This window comes from Phalacrocorax aristotelis, chromosome 3, assembly GCF_949628215.1.
Source record: "Phalacrocorax aristotelis chromosome 3, bGulAri2.1, whole genome shotgun sequence".
NCBI classification, from domain to species: Eukaryota; Metazoa; Chordata; class Aves; order Suliformes; family Phalacrocoracidae; genus Phalacrocorax; species Phalacrocorax aristotelis.
In genome coordinates, this window is record NC_134278.1 from 115,136,721 (window position 1) to 115,157,034 (window position 20,314).

Genomic DNA, 20,314 nt, shown 5'->3' on the forward strand with positions numbered 1-20,314 from the left:
CCTCTGCCAAAATACAGAGAGCAAGAATCAAATCTATGGTGTTCAACTGCAGTGTCGAAGACAAACCATCTTCCTCTGCTTTGTCCTGTGGTGTCAAGGTGCCACCAAGGACCAGAATCTTAACCATGGCTGTGTGTCAGAAAGTCCATGGGAAGAAGTGAGAGAGAAGGGTTGGATTTTTAGCATGTTTTCCCATCATTGTGGAATATATTGGAGAGGTTCCTAAAATTCCCTGTCCCCACCTTCTTCCTGCCTCTGTTTCTGAGTACTTTTCATTCCTCTTTTCCCAAGAAATTTGCAATGATCTTACTTCTACCTGTGGAACTGATCTCCTGGGCTCTCATTCTCCAGCAATGGAGAATGGGTCTGGCCTTGGATAATTTGCTCTCAATCCCTGACACTGTAAACTCTGACACACATAAATCCTGTCATCATCTTTTCTTTTTTTTTTTTTTTTTTAACTTTAAGAAGTACATGGCATCTGAACCCCTTGAAGTTACCTCTCTGCAAGGCATCCTGTAGCTTTGGAGGTGCAGTTGGGGCAGAAATTGAGGCCAAGTCATGTCTGCTGAGGTAGCAGGGTATTTTGCATTGCAAAGCCCCGTGTTCTCTCCAGGAATTGTCACTAGTGGCATAACAAAGCTCAGCCCCTTTCCTAGGGACCTAGGATGGGGTGCTTGGGAATATCTTTCCTGGCCATCACTAGTTTAAGGCCACAGACACTGCCAGTGCCATCACGTTGAGGGCAACAGCGTGATTGTTTCTGGTCTTTGTGAATGACACTCCCTTTGGAAGGGGGCAGCTGTGTCTTAGTTGGGTTTTGTTGAGATGACTTCACAGCAGTCACAGCCACAGGGGAAATCTGGCATGAGATGGTGCTTGCAGCCCCTTAGGATAAAGCTATATAATGTGTCCAAGACTGTTGGCAGACTGAACTGGTAAAAATGGGAGGCTCCTTCACATCCTGAGTGGTATTGCCTGTTAGAGGAAAAGTGCCCTTTTGCTGCTGTCACCTTCTTCAGGCCCCTGGGCTATGCTAAAGTGGGATGTCTATGGCTGATGAGAAACTGGCCAGCTTGACTGTATCTGTTGTTCTCCTGGGCACGAGGGACACAGATGCCCTTGCACCTACTGCTGCCAGGGTGCTGAGCTTTGAAGACCACCTTAATTGCTGATTGCTTGAAGAGTGCAGCTCACCAGCTGCACAGGCATTAGATTATTTTGTCCACATTATTGCCCCATGCTTCTTTTAAACCTATTTGAGATACCTATGCTTCCTGCACCACGAGGCTCTGCATGGCTCCTGATCCTGTGCACATCTGCTCTCCAGAGCGTCCTGACTTTCACAGATGAGAGAGGAGGGCTGGAGGGGCAGGAATCAGCCTAACACCCCACCTGCATGCGTGCCAGAGACAGCATCTGTCTGTTGTGCTCCTCTGCAGAGCTGTATGGGGAGCGAGGAAAAGCCTGTCGGAGGGAGGGAGCCTGCGTGCGAGACTGCTGTGCCACACCAGCCTGCCTTTGTCTGCCATCTCCTCTCCCTTCAGAGAGGCCAGCCTGGCTGGGGATGGATGCTGCAAGCTCTCCCAGTGCCCTGTGTCTGTGCTTAGCTGGCAAGGATGGAGTGATAGCACGGGCAGCCACCCCCATCTCATTTGTGCAGCAGGAAGGAGCAGCCAGGGGAATTTGAATGAGGCTGAGAAAAAAGTGAGACAGTGAGTGTCTGTGGAAAGGATTTGGAGGGGAGATACCAGAAAGCAGAGCTAGTGCTCATGCCCTGAGCTGAGAAGTTGCTGAAGAAGCAGGCAGGTAAGGACAGAGTGGCAGGAGTGAATAGCAATGCTGGGAAGCTGGATGCCTGCAGAGCAGTTCATTTGCTTGAATCGGCTTGTTGGAGAACCTGCATGATTTTAATGTACATTCTTCTAGCTGGTGTTTGCAACAATTCCCTGGGGCTTGGTGATGAAATAGGTTTTCTTTCTAATTTTTCCCTCAAGTAAGCATGTAGCTGCTTAATGTGCAGCTGGTTGTGAGACCACATGCATGGCTATACAGGTCACACCAAGTCCCAGCACAGGTAGGTTATCATGGTCTTGTGAATCCAGGATGCAGTTTGTTGAGCAGGACTACATCACTTAACTAATGACAGATGTGTTTATTAATATCCTTTGGCTTTATTATGTCTGATAGCTAATACGTACCTGGATTAAACATCATTCAGTCTGAAAACGTCATCCTTTTGTCCTTTAATAGCCTACATAAACAGAAAATGTAGATGTGGAGGTGTCATACTTTGGACCCCGCTGCTGTGACAGCGTCCCAACTGGGATGGAAGCAGTGGGCAGGGGTAGTGGGCATCCTGCTTTTCTCTCTGACGCTCTTGACGCGTGTTCCTGGACCATGAGCCAGCTTGGCTGGCCACAGTGAGATGCTCACTCTCTAGGCATCACGAGCCAGCTGAAATGATAAGGTCGGGGACAGGGCAAGGCAATACCTACAAACAGAATGTGATGGTGAGGAATGAGAAAGGGCAGACCTAGTTTGCAGGTCCCAGAGGCTTGATGGCTAAGTACATGTAAGCATGGGAGTGTGCTCTCCCGCGGTTGCTAATACTGCTTACAAGTGACACTGTGCACGTGAGTACATATGTCCCACGTGGGGCTGATTTTGCCCTTTGTAAGGTGTTTTTAGTGAACCCATTCTGCAAAAACGTTCTCTGCTCTGCCGCCACTGTGGTATCACAACCAGCTGGTAAAAACTGTGGGTTGGTTTTTTTTTTTTCCCTTCCCATCCCCTCCCTCTCATTATTGGAAATGAAAGGAGGTGAAGGTGAGATGAGGCTGTGCATTGCGCTGTGCTCTTGTTCTGGCCCCACTGGCAGCATCCCGAGCCTGGTGATGAATGAGCTTGTTGTGTGAGATTCTCCACTGAGGCTTTAGCATCTCTAATAAGGTGGCCAGCATTTCACTGTCCTCTGTGCCTGCCTCTGCTTTATTAACTGCACCGCAGCAATATTAAGCTGGAGTACTGGGCTGGCATGATCAGAAGGAGGAAGGAGGCTGAGGAGGGGTTGGAGGGAAGAAGATACCAGGGTAGCATGGGAGAAGAGCATGCACGGAGCAGGAGAATGAGGGCAGCAGTGGGTGATTGAAGCAGAGGATTAAAAAATGAGTTCCCGCTGGACTGATACATGGAGGTCTGCACTAACCTGCTGCTGGCAATCAGGGAGGCAAAGGATGTTTAGGGAGGGGGAGGCAGAGCCAGACCTTGGCCTTGATGTCTCTGTCTGCTGGATCTGTGCTAGTGATTGCAAGCCAGAACCTGCTCTGTGAGCACAGAGCAAGTGGCTGGCTGGAGCTGTCCCTTTTTTCTCCCTTGCACTAATTTCATGCCCTTTAAACTGTGCTGGCAGCATACCTGGCCCTGTCTCGTGGTGGCTGCAGCTAGCCCAGGGGAGACATTTGGCCCATGCTGCTTTTCACCCAGAAGAACCAGTCTTTCCAAAGGCATCCCACGGCAGTTCTGTCAGGACTGTAGGGACTGTAAGAAGAATGCGTGGAGGGCAGCCTTGCTGGTAGCAAGTTGCTGTGTCTGTCCAAGTTGCAGGAGACAGGACACAGGCTGAGAGAAGAGTTGGGTCCAAAATATTTGGTGGAGGGAAAAGACCCTCACAAAACTTTTCCCCTGTGCTCCAAAAGGAGGTGCATGCCGGGCCCCAGCAGTCTCTTTCCCATTACCTAGCGATCCGGGTCTCTCCTGGGAAACAGGACAGGTGCAACACATGGGGGACATATGTGCCTTTATTATTTTTCACAGCCAAACCTGGGTGGCAGCCAGGTATTTGTTTGGTTAAACCCTTGTGCCCCTGTGGATAGACTCAACTGGGGTATCTAGAGCTCTGCAGTCTGGACTGGAGGCTGATTTCTGTTTGTCCTGGATTAGGTGATGTGGGAGAGTAAGTGATTTGACATTGCTCTCAGAGGCTTTAGATACCCAAATTCCACCCAGCTCCGAGCTGAGGCAGAATTTACACTGTCTGAATCTCAGCCTCAGGCTTCTGTCTGACTCTGCATTTTGTTTCTCCTCTAAAGGTTATGTCTAGACAGGGGAAATGGCTCCTGACCTCCTCCTATTTGCTGGCTGCCTTCCCAGCGCCTGGCCTCATGGCAGCCTATGGGGAGGAGCTGCCACCAGCCCCCTGCCCCCCATCAGGCTCCGCTCCTCGAAAAGCCCCATGCCAGGAGCCCTACTGCTCCAGCCTCCTGATTCTGGCTTGTGAACCTTTCTCTCCTCCCAGATAACTGGGGCTCTGGTGCTAATGATCCCAGGTGAGATTGCTGCCGCTGGGAACCAGCTCAGCTCTTGCTTGGCACAGTGGTGGTGCAGAGGGCTGGCAGATGGGAGGGCTGAGCGCTAGGCATGCCAGTTGGTTCAGCACCCAGCTTGCATGCATGCAGATAGGGCGTTGTTGATAAGAATGGATCCTGGCAGCATCCCAGTGCCAAGTTCATGCTTGGTTCCCAGAGCCACTGCCCTGGTCTTGCCCACTGGGACTGCTCCCGGGTGCCTCATGGGAAGGCACAAAGCTGGGGAAACGCACCGGAGCAGTTCCTGGCCCTCTGACCCACCTTGCCAGGGGAGGAGGAGAAGGGGGAGGAGGGAGCAGAAAGCATCTCCTCAAGCAACTTGCACCCTGATCTGTTTAGGTAGAAAGGTCCCTTTTAGGTACAATCTGTAAAGCAGGTACCAAGTTGTTGTTCCCTATGAGAACCATATGCAGCCAGGGGTTCCCAGGGACCAGTCCCTGCTCTGACACAGTACCATGGCATGACCTGGTCTAGCACTTCCCCTTCACTTAGGAGCACTATCCAACCTGTGGGCAGATCAACTCAGGTGAGGAGGTGGGTCCTGGAAATGAATAGGGCTCTGGCACGCGAAGCTATCCAGTGGCAGCCATTGCTTCTGAGTTTGATCTTAGGGTTATGTACATTAGGGCTGGAAGCAGGCAGAGGAGGGATTGCATGTGCTTGTTTTTACCAAGCACCACATCTACATTGCTCCCCTGCCCAGCCTTCACTCCTGCTGTGCCCTCACTCCATCTTCTTGCCCCATACTCTCCACACTGACAGATTTGCTATAAACCTTCCTCCTTGCATCCCTCTTCCAGTCATCCTGTAACTTCAGAGTTAATGATGAACTCTGAGCCTGCCTATCAGGAGAATTGCCTTTGTGATGAAACCTGTCAGCCTAGAGGATGTATCAAAGCTAGAGGGAGGCTTAGTGTCTGGGCCAGTGAACACTGGGTCATGGGAAGCCCTGCCAAAGGTCTTTTTACCAGGACCAGCATCCCTAACAACGTATCAGAACAAATCTTGCCACAAGGATCCAGGGACTGCACAGCAATAGGCAGGAAACTGTATCTTCACAGTGCAATCCTTGTTCTCATCCTTCCCCCGCCAAGCAAGCATGACTATGGCAGGGAAGTTTCACTGACACGTAATTAATCATTTTTAGTGGTGGTGATTTTGACAATGATATTTTTCCCATTGTTTTCTTGAAACCTCCCTGCTGCCTTAGCAGACTGAAGAATATGCAGGCTGGTATGGTTCAGCTCCTTCCTAAGTGGGCCCCAGAGAAAGGGGGTTTATGGATGACTCCAGAGGACCGCCGACTTGAACTAGACCCCTTGCTCTCGTCTGTAGAGGTGGCATGGACTAGGGTTCAAGGGTGAATCCTGTGGAAGGGTGGTGAGGTAGCACGGGATTAGACAGGTCCTAATGAAATGCTGCAGGGCCCAGGCAGCAACTGAATTAATTCTGCAGCAGTGATTGTGAACTGAAAAGTATCTTGGTAAAATGCCATGCTGAGTATGCACAGGACCTTGGTGCACTAATGGAGGTGAATTGGGTTCATTCCTCCCCTCTTGGAGACATCAGTTCCAACACACACCTGCTCCAGGACCTGTTCAAGTTGTCTCTTGGTCAGGAGGACCTGAAGGCTTTCCTTCACGTAGACCTCAGCCTCCTGATCACTGTTCTGTACCAGGGCTGGGAATTTTCAAACCAATTCTGCATGAAGATCTCATTGATAAACGAGGTGTGCTTGTCTGTGTAGGAATAGGAGAAACAAGGTGTTAGATGGTGGATAGGATCCCTCAAGTTTCCAGTTTCAGGATTTTCGTAACACTGTGGGTTCTTTTTCTGTGCAGCTGGCTCAGAGAAACACCATCCAAACCTTCATTCCTGTGCAGAAAATGGAGAAAGGCCTGTTGCTGGAGCACATCTTGCCCAACCTGAAAGTGCCTCAGAGTTATGAAGTTCGCCTGACACCCATCACCAGCTTTGGGGCTGGGGATATGGCTGCCCGCATCATCCGGTACATGGAACGTAGGTGTCTCCTCCTCGGTCCTGGCTACAAGAGCAGGTCCAAGCCTCAGGCCTAGGGACATGGGCATGCATAGACATTGTCTCCTGTGACCCTTGGGTGGATCTCTTTGCTCTACCGAGTTTTGATGGGACGGTGCTATGACATTTGGCCATGCTTTGGCTGTTGCCATCAATGCAGAGCACTAGATAGAGCTTTTTGAGAGCCAGTCTCCGCTTATCCTTCACTCAGCAGCTGACTTGCACTCTCCACTCTGTGGGCAGCAGAGCCCCAAAACCCCAGTCCCTGGTCAGGCCATGCTGCAGCCTCCTGTGGCACAATGGCATATTTTAGAGGACAGCCACTGGACACTGCGTATTAGCTACATGCCCATAAAAGTAAGAGGATTTAGGATTTCAGGGGGCTTCAGTTCTTTCCAGAGCTGAATGCACAGTTCCTTTCCTAACTAGTAACTAGTAAACCTGTAGCTCTGTCCAATACCCTGAATCCCAGATCATCCCATTGATATACATGACCACGCTTCTCTCCCCAGCATCCCAACAGCTAACAACTCTCCCCATTCTCTCAACTTTATGATTTCTTTACTCACCTTAGGATTTTGAACACTGTATTTCAGCAGAAAGTACAGATTCCCCTCCTGTTATGTTTGCATGATTTCACACAACCCTCTTGTCCCGTGGAGTGACAACATATTCTGGTCTCCCCAGCATACCTGTTGTCTCAGACTTCCACAGTGTCTCAAACTGTTTTGATGTCCCTCTTAGACACCAGGCTTTGGTATCTAACTAGGCACTATCCCAGTGGGTGGTCCAGAAAGAAACTGCTTGGTTGTGCAATTCCAGGATCACCCTTCGTGTGGGGTTTTCTTAAGGTCTGTGGCTGCTTGGATCAGAGAGTCAGCATCTTTCTCCATCACCAAGGCAGACACCAAGCACTGCTGTTTCACAGGGATGCTGCTAGGAGATTTGTGCATCTATGACATTTCTTGATGTGTTTGTTTTATTTTCAGACTTTGATTGTGATTTGTGTTTTGAGGGAGTACTAGATGTTCTGACTTGTTTTTCTGTTTACTCTTCCAGCAATCAACTATCCCAACCCAACAGGTAAGCAACAAGGCCTTTGTATTTACCTTTTGAATGTAATGCATGTTCATCAGGTGTTCCAGCAGATCAGGAAAGCCAAACAGCTGGAATACACAGCTGGCTTTGCCAAATCTTTTTTCCTCAAAAGAGGATGAAATTGCATACACTAATGCTTCCAGTAAGTAACACCATTTGTTGTACCTTGAGTTATCGCCAGGAGATATACACCAGAGATATGCCTCCCACTCACACCTGATACCTCAGCAACTGGATGGACTGTGATCTTGAACCCACTCTCCCTCTAACACTAGCAATCTGCATTCAGTAAGCAGGTTATTAAATGTTCCCCAAAAAGGAATGTATATCCTTCCATCCTCTTCTGACCAGGAAAGATACCACTTGACATCTCTGCGGGCTGGTATGGAGCAGTCTCCAGCTCAGATCTGGTTCTTCTTGCAAATGCCTGAGCACAGTCCCTTTTTTCTTTCCCTCCAGTGTCATCACTGTTTACTTGCTTATTTACCTTCTGGTCATTCCTGCCAAGATTCAGGCCCATCATTACTGAGCACCCAGAGCTCCCATTGATTTTGAGAGCAGAATACACAACATCTCAGAACAATGGTCTTTAAAAAGAACATGATGGTGCCCGTCGAGCATAAAAGAGGATTTCTAGCATGCTGTAAGTAGTGGTGGAGTGATCTTCAGGGGATGAAATAAAGTCCTTTTGCTTCGATTGTTGGATATAAGCCCAGGCAAAATTCTTGGGCAGAGATGGGCAGACTACTTGCTGGTGGTTCATGGGGAGCAGGTGGTTCCATGTAGCTGTTTCTTTCTCCCTGCTTCCAGCTGCTGAATCAGCATTCAGTCTGTTTATACATTACTCTGTGTATGTGTAAGTAAGTGTTACTGCTGCACTAGAGGGTAGCAGTGGGAAGGAGAAGCCAGGATTAGGCAACAGCAGCCAGGAATCAGGATATGGGCTTATCTTTTTAAGGCAGCCATGAAGCATTCACTCTTGCAAGTTCACACTCTGAGGATGGTTTGATGAACCATACTCTGCTTCTTAGAGGGATTTGCTTTGCTTTGCTTTGTCCCACTTCCTGTTCCTCTTTAAACATTCTCCATAGAAGATACGTGGGGAAACACTGAGTGTACTGCCAGGGACCCACTCCAGAATGTGTTCCTCAGTACTTGCTGGAGGAGGCAAGCATCCCAGCCCACAAAATCTGTCCTTTTGCTGATTGCTTTTATACTACATAAATCACTGGTAAAGCCAAGGCAATTTTGGTCCTAACTGTATCAATCTCTTGGGATCTTGGTAAAGTGAGTCTTCAGACTGCTCACCTGGGGTCGCTTTGGCAGTGTGACTGAGACCAGAACGACAACATGAAATTTGCCTAAGGTGGGGAATAACAGCCACGCTTGTATTTTCATGCAGTAAACCCAACACTTAGGGTTTCTCCTTGATACAGGTTACCCAGCCTATGCTGGATATAGGGACCTCTGGGCCAGTCATAAAGGTCTTGCCTGTGAGTTCACGCCTTGAGACTGACTGCCTAAAGTTACACCCACCACACTTCCTTTCAGAGGTGACGCTTTCTTTCAGACCTGCTGCCAATGAAATATGAGCCCAAAGGCTCTTAGCTCTGTCTCTGGGCCACAGCTCAGTTCCCAGGCTCTCGTCCCAGTAAGATGGAAATCCCTAGTGCTACCTCTTATTTTCCCACTTCCTCTGCTACCACCATCCCCCAGGCAAAAGGGTTGGGACAGGATTGTAAAGGTATCCTCACGCTAGGCTGCCCAGCCAAATTCTGGGAGCAAACATTAAGAGCTCTCAAGTGAAAGGCAAAGATTAGATGATTAATGCCTCTGGCAGCCTGATCCAAGGGCAAGCACAATGGTGATTAATTTACAAACTCTGAGAGTCACTTAATATAATTATTTCTTCATGCGTTTTCTCTCTCAGCCTAATAAGATGTTAATGACATTGGGGCAGGCATGCATGTGGCATGGTTACAGAGCCAGGTACTGGGGTTACAAAGTAAAAGCAGAGGAAATGAACAAAAAACATTGAGGATTTCAAATATTTAGAGGTTAGCAGTAAGACTGACCATAACTCTTAAAAGTCAGTTAATCTAGTTCGAAAAACCAGAGTTTTTCTTTAAAAAATGATCTTAGAATTATCTTAATTCTAAGGTATTCCCTTAAAGATGTCTTAGAATAACTGGTTATTTTAACATCATGACTAAATTCCAGTGCTGGGGAATCTGCTCTGTCCTTGCCTCTCCCCTGCAATTGCATTTGGTTATAGCATTCACTTTCTAACCCAAACCCTGCAGTGCAGCCCTGCAAGCTATTCCAGCTCACCCACAGTGGATGGTTTGGTTTCCCTGGTTCTAGCATGAGTAGCCTTGCAACCTTGATGATGAGGGCATTAAGAAGCATATGGCATTGCTGGTTTTTTTTTTCTCTTGGCCAGTGTGTCTTGCCCTTCCAGAGCAGCAACATGATTTCTCGTAGATCTGCAGTTTGGCTGTGTGTGGTGCTAAAATGTTTTGGGATCATGGACAAGTACAGTGGGTGGTGATCAGTACCAGATGCTGGTTGTTGTAGATTACCCTGGCTTACTGTTTACTGTCTAGTGCTTGTGTGTCCTGTCTCTGATAACACCTTATAGTCCAGAGGAATCTGAGCTTGTTGCCCCAGTATGAACATGTGAGAATGAGATGCGAGCCTGGTGTTTAGACCTGGTTTCCTCAAATCTGTGCCCATGCCTCAGGAATGTGTGTAACACAAAGGTTAAGAAAGGTGACTGCCACCAATTCCTTGTATCATGATGGAAAATAGGATTGTCTGGGCCATATTATCCCCTTGTCACAAATGGAGATATTAAAGTAGATGGCAATCCAGTGTGACCCAACCAGTTTTGGTACTGTGAAGCTTTCTTCCATTACTGGTTATAAATGCTTTAGAAACTTACCATGGGAAAGGCTGTTAAATGCTATTTCTTAGATCCTAACAAACTTTGAGGTCGCAATACAGTTTTCATTGTCTTCATCTTCTAGATGGGGAAACTGATCTCCAGAGAGAAGGTGATAGCCTGTGGGTCACGCAGCAGGTCTACAAGAGAGCAACAGAGTTGAGGCTCAGAGCATGGTCCCTTGTGCTCCAAGCTGGTTTCAGCCATCAGACCACAGCTAAATGATGAAGGCAATTTTATTGAAGTGTGCTCCATCTGTTATTCACCCATAGTGTGCAGCTAGAATAGGATTATTTTTTTTTTGCATTCATCTGGCAGACAGAATTTCAGGACCAGGGATGGCTTTCCCCTAAGGACTTGAAATTAAAACCTCCATCATGTTTCTCAAGAAGGCAAAGCAACAAGAAATGCTAGTAGCCACAGCAGAGGGTCTCTCCCCTGGGAATACAGGGAGGTAACTGGGAGCAAACGTCTCTGCACTTCGAGCTGCCACCACTGCAAAGCCTGCCAAGGAAATCTGTTTGGTGAAGACAGTGCTAACTCCAGCCTTTGAGGAACCAGCTCCCCTGCCACCTCCACCTCGCCTCTAACAATCCAGAGAACAACTTCTGTGTTCAATATTTAAATCCACTGTTTAATTTTTAAACAGGAAGCTTCCTTTGCGCTGCACTGTTGAGCCAGGATCCCTGGCAGATGGTATGAGTCTGCAAGAAGGTTTGCTTCACACAGGCAGGGTCAACAGTTGGATCACCACTGTGGCCTCTGAGACACAGCAGGTCATTTAAAGGTTTTCTTATTGGCTCAATCTGCCAGGTTTGTCCTGGCGAGTCTTGCTGATAACTGTCCAGAGGTGATGTGCTGGCGGTTTCCTAAACCACACCAAACATCTCCTAGTTATTCTGGGCACCTCCACTTCTAGCTCAGAGAAGCACCAGAGCTTTACCCTTCTGTGGCTTGTTTTAAACCAAAGGACCAGGAGTCAGAGCACTTGGCTTCTGTTTGCAGTTTTGGAACTGCCAGGTGTGACCTTAAACATGCCTCTGTTTCCCCACCTGTAATGCAGGCGATATATAGAAAAAGGCATTGGTACCTCATAGAGATGTTAAAAAGCCGTGTTCATTAGTTGTTGCAAAGTGCCTTGAGATCCCAAGCTAAGCAGAGACAATGTGCTGTAGTTATCAACTCCTGCACAGCAAATGGTGTTGTACGTAAGCCTGATCGTATTGTGCTATCTGTGGTGCATAGGACCCTTCTCTATTTTATGGTCTCTGCTAGAATTGTTGCCTTCTGGAAGTAGCTGTGTCTGAGTGAGAGGAGAGGGTGGACTCAGGGCCTTGTTTTGGCATTAAAAGAACTCTCTTCAAGCTTTCAAGTCGTCTCTGAGCAGTCTCATCCCATGGGTCTGTGGGTCTTCTTACAAATCACACTAATCCATCACCTGGCACAACCAGCCCTTGGCGCTAAGCTGAGAATACTGTCCTCAGTCCTCTTGTCTTACAGAGTGCTCTCTGATCAATGCCTGAGCTTGGGCTTTTTCCTTAATCTGCTGCTGCTTTGGTTTCTGTGCGTCATCCTTTGTGGGTTTGCTCCCCCTCAATCAGTTGCCTGGCTGGTCTCTGTGTTACAGCTTTCAGCTTTGCTTTCCACCTGATATTCCCTGTTAAGGGAATTTTGTGCTGCAGAAAGATGTCATCTTTCTCCTCTGCACAACAGTGTCAGAGGTGCAGATCATCCCAATCCCTTTGATTGCAAAAGGACAGTTGCAGTGGATCCTGCTGTGTAGGATAATGACATTGTAAGAGAAAAATGGCCTCTTCTAACTGCAGCTGGCAGCCTGTGAGCTGGAGCCATGCAAATGTTTGTCTTCATCCAATGGAGAGAAGCTGGGGTGTTAGACCAACCCAGCAATATCAGAAAGCTTGTGTGCTCCAACCCCGCCTGTGAGGACCAGTGAGCATCTGGTGCAGCCACAAACTCCCTCCTCTCAGCCATGAGAGCTGGGGAAGGACCCTTAAATATGCTTTCTCACCCTTTCCCCATCCAGCTCTTTGTGCTGGGGATGAAACGGGCCCCCCAGCCCACACAATTGCCCTACCTCAGACCCCACAGTCTGAGTCTAGCCCCATCCGCTAGTTCCCCACTCCTCCCTCCTCCTTTAGCTCCAGCTGCCATGTGGCCCCCTGTGCTTGGCACTTCAGAGCAGTGGCTAATTTGGATTAGAATGCTAATTAGAAATGAGCGGATTGAACGGAAAGCACTTAGCCAGGGTTAATCAGCAGTTAAGTGGCCAGCCCAGCCGAGCTCCTGATGGCTGTGCTTGGCTCACAGGAGTGGCATTTCCTGCTGAGCTTACAGAAGACCCAGCTGCCCTGGTCTGTGAACCAAGCCCGTGGCTTGCAGCACAGTACCCAACCTGTGGTGGCAAAGACTTTTTTACAGGCCACAGCAGGATGCTGCCTCCTCTCTTCTCACTGCTTTGGTGGGATGCTGGAGAGAGACAGTCAAGAAGAGGGAACAACAGCATGGAGACCCCATTTCCCTGCCACAGGGGTCTGCAGGCTTTTGATGTCTGTTTGGATGACAGTCTTTTTTATTTCCAAATGGGAGGGGATGGGCAGGGCCTTAGCTGCAGAGTAGGAACTGGGAGGTACAGCATCTCAGAGTCAAGATGCTGTTCATTGCATGAGTAGTCTCTCCTCTCTGGTAGAAGATGGCAGATTTTGGTGTGCATGGTAGGTGTGTGAAGCTCCTACCATCACAACATACCATGTCTGGAGCTTTTGGCCCTGGCGCTGCAGAAAGCTTCCCTTGCCTGTCCAATCCTTGGCACCCAGCCTGTGGGTTGCTGACCCTGCTCTACCCTATATGTCCTGATGAAGTCACCCATCCTGGGACAGAGGGCCTCCCACCCAGGAATCAGAGGAAACCACTTGTGAAGATACAAGAATGCAGGAGCCCAAGTAGGCATTTGGGCTTCTCTTAATTTTGGGCATGATAACAGGAACAGTGTTGGGAGGTAAACCCCAGAAAGTTTGAGTCTTGCACCAGCATGACATAGATGAGGTTCTGGCACATCCTAAGCCCTTAGCAAGAGCCTTGTTTTCCTTTCTTTATGTGTTCTTTCATGGCATTTAAGTACTTTATCTTTCAGTTTCACAGCACACCTCCTTGCTTTTATATAAAGACAGAAGGTTAAAAGATCTGTACTTACTGTGTCTGCACCACTCACAAGGTCTGACATCCCACTTTCAGCCCATTCTCCAGCTCTGGTTTCTGCCCAGGGACCTTTCAGAACTAAAAGCAATTTTCACATCAGGTCTTGGACCTGTTTTCTCTTTCTCTTCTGTCTGTTTCTTCCATCCCTCTCCTACTGTGTCAGCCGTGCAAAGCTGGTTCTTGGCCTTCGTTTTTGTGGCTCAGGAACTACCTTTCTACCACAAAGGTTATCCTCTTCAGCCTAGTCAAGTCCAATTCATTCCAATCTCTGCAAGTCCATCTATGCACAAGATTTTTCACCTGTCTTACAATATTCCCGTAGGGTGTGACTGTCTTGTGGTAGTAATAAAAGCGAGCCCCATTGCACATGTGGTTGATCCTACATAAAAGTCTTTTACCTACATGACTTATTTTATTAGGGGAACCAGCATAAGCTGCAGTATCGAATGTGCCTTTTAACTGGTATAAATTGGATGTACTGTGGCTAAATTACACATTTGTGGCACTGAGCTGACCTCTTCTCCACAGCTGTTTTTTTTCATCTGTGCCCTAGTTTAGTTTAATAAAATACCACGGCAGGGGGTGGGGTGGGGTGTCATCTGCTGGCACTTTTTCCTCTCTCCTGGGGAAATTATTCAACCATCAGTTGTTCTGGTTTAAAAGCCCTTGTGGCCTGTTTGCCTTCAATGCTCTTTTTACCCTCTTCTACATTTGCCCCCTCAGGCCTCACAGCAGAATCTCTTTCTCTTTAGCCCTAATAGCCTTCTTACATTTTGTCAGACCATCACATCCATCACCCTAGATTAACCCTTCCATAATCGTACCAATCATGGATATATTCCTTTTCAGCATCTTCCTGAGGTCAGGGGCTGCCCATCTGTCCCCAGTTTGATGCAGAGCCGCAGTGGTAGTGTAGCAGTGCTGTGCAACTTGCTGCAAGCACCCCGGCAGCCTTGAGGAGGAGGTTTGAAAAGCCACTGCTGACCAGCCCCTTCCCTTCCCCGCAGATAACACTTGCCGCTTTGAGGATGAGAAGATTTGTGGCTTCGTGCAAGACAAGATGGACAACTTCGACTGGACCCGGCAGAACGCCCTGACCCAGAACCCCAAGCGCACCGTCAACACAGGGCCACCCACGGACATCAGCGGTACACCGGAGGGTAGGCACAAATCTGAGTTTCTTTTGGCTTGTTAGGCGTCCTACGGCTCTGGGAGCTGGTAGAGTGCTGATCTGCTTTCCACACAACACGCTTCTCCTCTGCACAGGGTGCAGGGAGCAGGCAGTTAATTTGCATGTTACTGATTGGCATTAAACACACAATTAAAACACCCACGACTTCGTTAAAGGGAATAGTGTGAGCATTACTTCTTGTTACCAGCTAATTGCCTGCCGCCTAATGCCCTTGTCCCATTTGATGCTTGTTTTGAGGTAGAAAAAAGCATAAACAAGTAGGAGAACATCTCTAATGCCTAGAAATAGCCCTTCTGTTTTTAGCCAGCTGTTTACTCAAAGAAGGTCTCTGGGAGGCAAACAGACCTCCTTAGTACCAAGCAGGAGCATGAGAGACCAGGTGGGAGCTGCCTGTGGGGTGGCAGCAAATGCCTCACCTCTAGCTGGAGGAGACTGGTGGTGTGTATTGCTCACGCTAGCTGTGCATGGAGTACATGCTCCCATTTAGGCTGGATATTACTTTCCCCTTTCTCTAACGAGGAAAGTAAATTTGTATGCAAGCACAAATCTTTGAACCCAGACAAAATGGGAACATCCAATGGCCAGCTAAGGAAATGGCTTTTCCCATTAGCGTTCAGTACACCAGCCTGAACAAGCATTGAAAATGATGCCAACAAATTAAATAGCTAATCTGTTCCTCCCTGGGTTGTTAACAACTACTTTGGTATTGTTCTCTTTAGATAACAATATTGTTTAGGCCAGATATACTGAATCCTCACTCCCTCTGCTTGAGGCAGAGAAATTAGGCTGGAATGGTTTCTCCCTTCTCCTTCTGGTTTTCTCCTTACACAGTGCAGTCAGCTCTGGGGCTCCTCAGGCTGCAGGAGAATGGCTCATTTTGTACCCAGACAGATGTGTGTGTGCATGTTCAGGGACTCATCTGCTGCATGTGCCTACAGCGGGTCCACTGATGCCTGTCTGTCCTGCTTTCTCCTAAATACTGCAGAGGCAGGGAGGCACTGCGGACATCCTGCAACCATCTCTGGCTTGGGATCGCAGTGGGTGCAGAGCAGGTGGGAAGAGCAAGGCCATGTCTCTCAGAGGAGGAATGGTCTCCCAGCCTCCAGCATCCCATCACTTGCAGGGAGGGAGACCCAGTGCACCCTGCCTTTCCCCACCTCTCCCTCTCATTCTGTAGGTTATTACATGTTCATCGAGGCATCCCGGCCCCGGGTGACAGGAGACAAAGCCCGGCTCATCAGCCCCCTCTACAATATTACTGCCAAGTATTACTGTGTCTCCTTCTACTACCACATGTACGGGAAGCACATTGGTGAGTACCATCCAGGGAAGGGTAACCCCAGCCTAGTGCAGGCTGTTGGGGAAGACCTCTAGCCTCCGCTCTGCCAGCTGTGCCTGTGGCCAGCCATTCATGAGTCTGACTCCAGTGCTCAAAGCACCAGGGTGGGCTGTTGCTTTCAGATACTTGTCCCTTCCCCACACCCCACCAGTGTCACGGTTGTAAGGTTGTTGCAGCCCATCCTCAGAGCAGTATCTTGCAGTCAGCCATCAGCCCTTCCCCTCTGGCTCGCTCCTCCTCTAGCATAAGTCTCCCTACTCTCCACAAAAAAGAGCATTGTACCCATGTGCACACATTTCCCCTTCTCACAGCCACAGCCGCCTTGCTCCAGGCAGCAGGACACCAAGTGAACAGTCTGTCTGTTGGAGAGGAGACAGAGGTGGAGGGGCTTTGTGGGACTGGAGGATTCTTTAGTGGCCACAGCTATTTTGGGGTGGGCGGGATGCATGTTCCCTCAGCTGTGCCAAGGGGCTGCCTGCTCTGCCTGACTCCCTCCTCTTTAACCATAAGCCTATGAGTGCAGCGAGCACCCCAGAAGCGCCTGGCACACTAATGAGTTTCCATATCCAGTCAAGGAGCAATTGCTAATTCGTCACCTCTTGATTATAATTTCATTAATTTGAATAATAGATGCACTCTTCCCACAGCACGCTGGGTTATTAATCACCTGCTGGACTGCAGCCTGACTGAAAAATCAGGGCCCAGGCAGGAATGTGTCCGCCCTTCAATAAACGGGGTTAATTAACAGCTCTCTGCCTTGGCACTGTTGATGTCATTGGGAGGGAACATGCGTTTGAGTCCAGCCGTCACAGCTCTGTGCATGTGAGGCGTGGCAGAGAGGTTAAATCTGTGATCTCCTCTCAGTGGGGGTGAGGCTGAAACCCTAAACCCGTGGGTGCTGTGGGGTATGGGCTGGGCTGTGGTTCTCTAAGCAGGTGTCCATCTCAGTCTTTGATCTGAGGGCTCATACTTGCTGTCTGCAGTCAAGAGTCCAGCTAGGTCAGAGGTGTTTGTACGCACCTGTATTTCCCCTGCAGGCAGGCTGCTCTGTGCTGTCTTCACACTGGCAGTGGCAGGTCGCTCAGTCAGAGCACTGTCAGTGTTGGTTCACACAAGGTTTTTCTGGACCTGCTGGTCTTGCTTAGCTGATGCAGTCTAGCTGTTAATTCTGGCGGGTAACCTCCCTTGTTCCCTGCAGTTCTCTGTTGTGGTCAGTCAGCCTTGCTGCCTAGTTCCTGTACATCTCCTGGAGGCCTTGAAAGGGATCTTATTCTTTGTGATTGCAATGAAGGGTGGCCCAGACCAGTGGGAGGCTGGCAGTGAAAGAAGATGTGGAGGGAGGAGGCCTCTCTTGCTCTGTTGCCTTTAGGAATATAGCTATGTATCGTACTTCCAAGTTCATTTCATGGGGAGAGCAAAAGCCCACCAGCTTTTGCTTGCTTTTGGAAGAGACCTCTGTTTTACAGCTCTCATGTGGTGGTCTGTCTGGAGATAGGGTGGACTAGGCATGCCAGGGAATCAATTCATTACAGGTTTTTGGCTTTTAGCTTTTTATCTCTTTATTCATTTGCTCCAACCACAAATTGCCCAGAGCAGAAGATACAGTGACTCCCAAGACCTAAGAAAGCCACCGAGTGCCATATTTCTATGCTTCAGGTGCCTTTTATATCTGTTGATTTTTTCCCTTCACACTCAATGTTGCTGCCCCTGCCTGCTGCCCATTTTGCCCTTGTTGCACAAAGGGGCTAATTAATTTGTGCAAGGTGGATAGACTTTTCAATGCCATATGATGATTTCCAGGGTGGGTGCTGCTGAGCTAAGAGTGAATAAATAATTTTAAAATTAGACTGACTAGAGTCAGAGAATGAAATAGAAAGAAATGAGAAGTAGTTCTTTTTCTCTTGGCCTGTGGAATATGTGGCTTGGTCTAGTGAAGCCACAATATATCTGTCAGCAATTGAAATTCAGTACCTTGTATCTGCTTTCTACTCTGGAGTTTCTTTCAGGGCCAGTCATGATATTCTGTAATCATTTTGGCTTCTCTTCTACATATTGGGGCACCAGGGTGAAACAGACCTCTCCAGGAAAAATCAGAATCCTAAAATTGTCTGGGTTTCATCATTCCCGCTGTGCTACTTACTCTTACACTACTTGGTCTTCTTCCTTACTGGCATCACTCTGGCATAGCTGTCCTCATCTCTACACATGCATGAATGAACCCATGTTTGGGACACGCTCTGTTCCACCAGCAGATCTAATGGCTCAGTCTACATTTCTAATGCACATTGGTTATTCCCTGGCTGGTTTTGCTTGCACGGAGGTTGTGAAACCTTGCCAGAAAGCTTTAGCTGTTTTGGATGGTGCAAGGCTTGATGCCCTTGGTGGCTGAAATCCTCTTAGAGTCCCCTGGGGAAGTGGCAGCCTGCCTGAGAGCAAAGCAAATTTCTTCAGCTCTTCTTTAGGCCTGGGCTCGAGGAGAGTGTCCCCTCTCAGATACATGGCTCCTCACTAGCGCTTTTCCTGTCAAATGAGGAGACAGACCTTGGCCTCCTACCTGTATCACATATGCAACAATATGAAGGTAAAGATGGGGTGGCTACAACCCTGGGCCACCTCTTGCTTCCCATATAGACAGCTATCCCTGATGGCTGCAGACACGGCCCCAACACCAGGCTCACCTAGTGCCAGCCCAGTCCTACCAAGCCAGATGCCAGCCCTGCTGAGCCAGCCATAGCACTTAGCAAGAGCATATCAGATTGCCCCTGTTGGTAGACAGTGTCGGTAAGAGGACACCTCCCAGCCCAAGCCTCTCCTAGCAGCTCCAGCTCCATCATGGAGCAAACCAAAGCTCTGTCACTATGAAAAGAAGCTGTATAAAATCCCGACATTTATTTATTTTTTTAATAACCCTTTTATTACCTTTTCCCCCCTCTACAGAACTTGAAAGCTGGTTTTCTCTCACAATTTGACTATAAAATATCCATAGCCATCCAGGCAAATCTTCCCTGGGAGAGTTCCCAGACACTACTCGTTTATAATAGATATGACGAAAGAAAGAAACAGAATACAAATGGAGCATTTGTAGCCATGATATAAAATATTCAGCGACTAGCAGAGCAGGGTGATGTAGAATATCTCTCAGCTGATGAGAGAGCGGGGTGAAGGGGAGCTCCCTGGAGGCAATTCCTGTTCTTCTGGAGTAATTTGGTCATCGGTTTTCCTTCCTCCAGCCCCCTCTGGAGCAAGCTTTTGCATTGCCCTACGATCCTGCCAGCCCAAACACAAAAATCGGGGAGGGGAAGGAAAGAAATCCTGTTTCCACCAGTCATTCAAGAATGAGGGTGTGTTGCTTTCAGCAGGCACAGATCTATCAAACAAGGAATTGCTTGCTTTCTTCAGGAGAGGAAGTTAGCCACGTCTGGCAGCAACTAGTCACCAAATTCAAAAAGCCTCTTTGTTGAGCTGGCTTGGTGAGTCAGCATCGCAGCTGGGAGAAGACCCTCAAGTCCTTGCTTCAGCCATCAGGCTCCTCTTCCTTCCTTTCCAGGGGCTTCCTGAGAGGGGGATGCTTTGAGGTGCCAGCGTCCTCAATGGACTGTTCCCACCACAGTCCCCTGCCATCTTTCTCTCACATCTCCTATCTCAGTGGTAGCCAAGTTATGATCTGCACAGCTTCCTGTCTGCTGCTGGATGCTCTCACAGACCCTGCAGCAAGAGATGCCTTCACGGTCAGACCACAGGAAGAAGGATGCTCAGAGGGACAAAGAAATTTCAGCCACAGGGGATTTACCTTTTTGTGTGGTCATTGTGGTCCCCATGTACACAGTGATTCCCAGTGCTATAGCTTCCTAACTCGTGAGCCAATGACTGTGCTCATGGAGAAAACGCGTCAAAGGGTTTACATGCTCACAGGAGTACCTATGTAAAAGCAGTGATGTAGGATGTAGGCAAACAGCATTTTTTTTTTTGGCCTCCTTCTGATTTGTGAGCTCACTGGTAGACTCTTTTCAAACTATGTTTGCTGTGGTTTTAATGGCGGTAGTCACTGCACACAGACTTATGACGAGATACGGCCTCAGAAAAGGGAGAAGGCAAAGACCACTCTTTGCCCTGGGGTACCT

The 20,314-nt window shown here is 48.5% G+C and overlaps 1 protein-coding gene across 2 annotated transcripts in view; it reads left to right on the forward strand.

Moving 5' to 3' along the window:
* Nucleotides 1–20,314, forward strand: part of MDGA1 (MAM domain containing glycosylphosphatidylinositol anchor 1) — a 158,388-nt gene that overhangs the window by 110,248 nt on the left and 27,826 nt on the right. The window contains exons 11-14 of one of the 2 annotated variants that reach the window (XM_075089147.1): nt 6,209–6,386; nt 7,464–7,487; nt 14,670–14,822; nt 16,032–16,166. In XM_075089147.1, coding sequence (XP_074945248.1) covers nt 6,209–6,386; nt 7,464–7,487; nt 14,670–14,822; nt 16,032–16,166 — 490 coding nt within the window. The remainder of the gene's footprint in view (nt 1–6,208; nt 6,387–7,463; nt 7,488–14,669; nt 14,823–16,031; nt 16,167–20,314) is intronic. The other variant, XM_075089148.1, reaches the window with a different exon arrangement.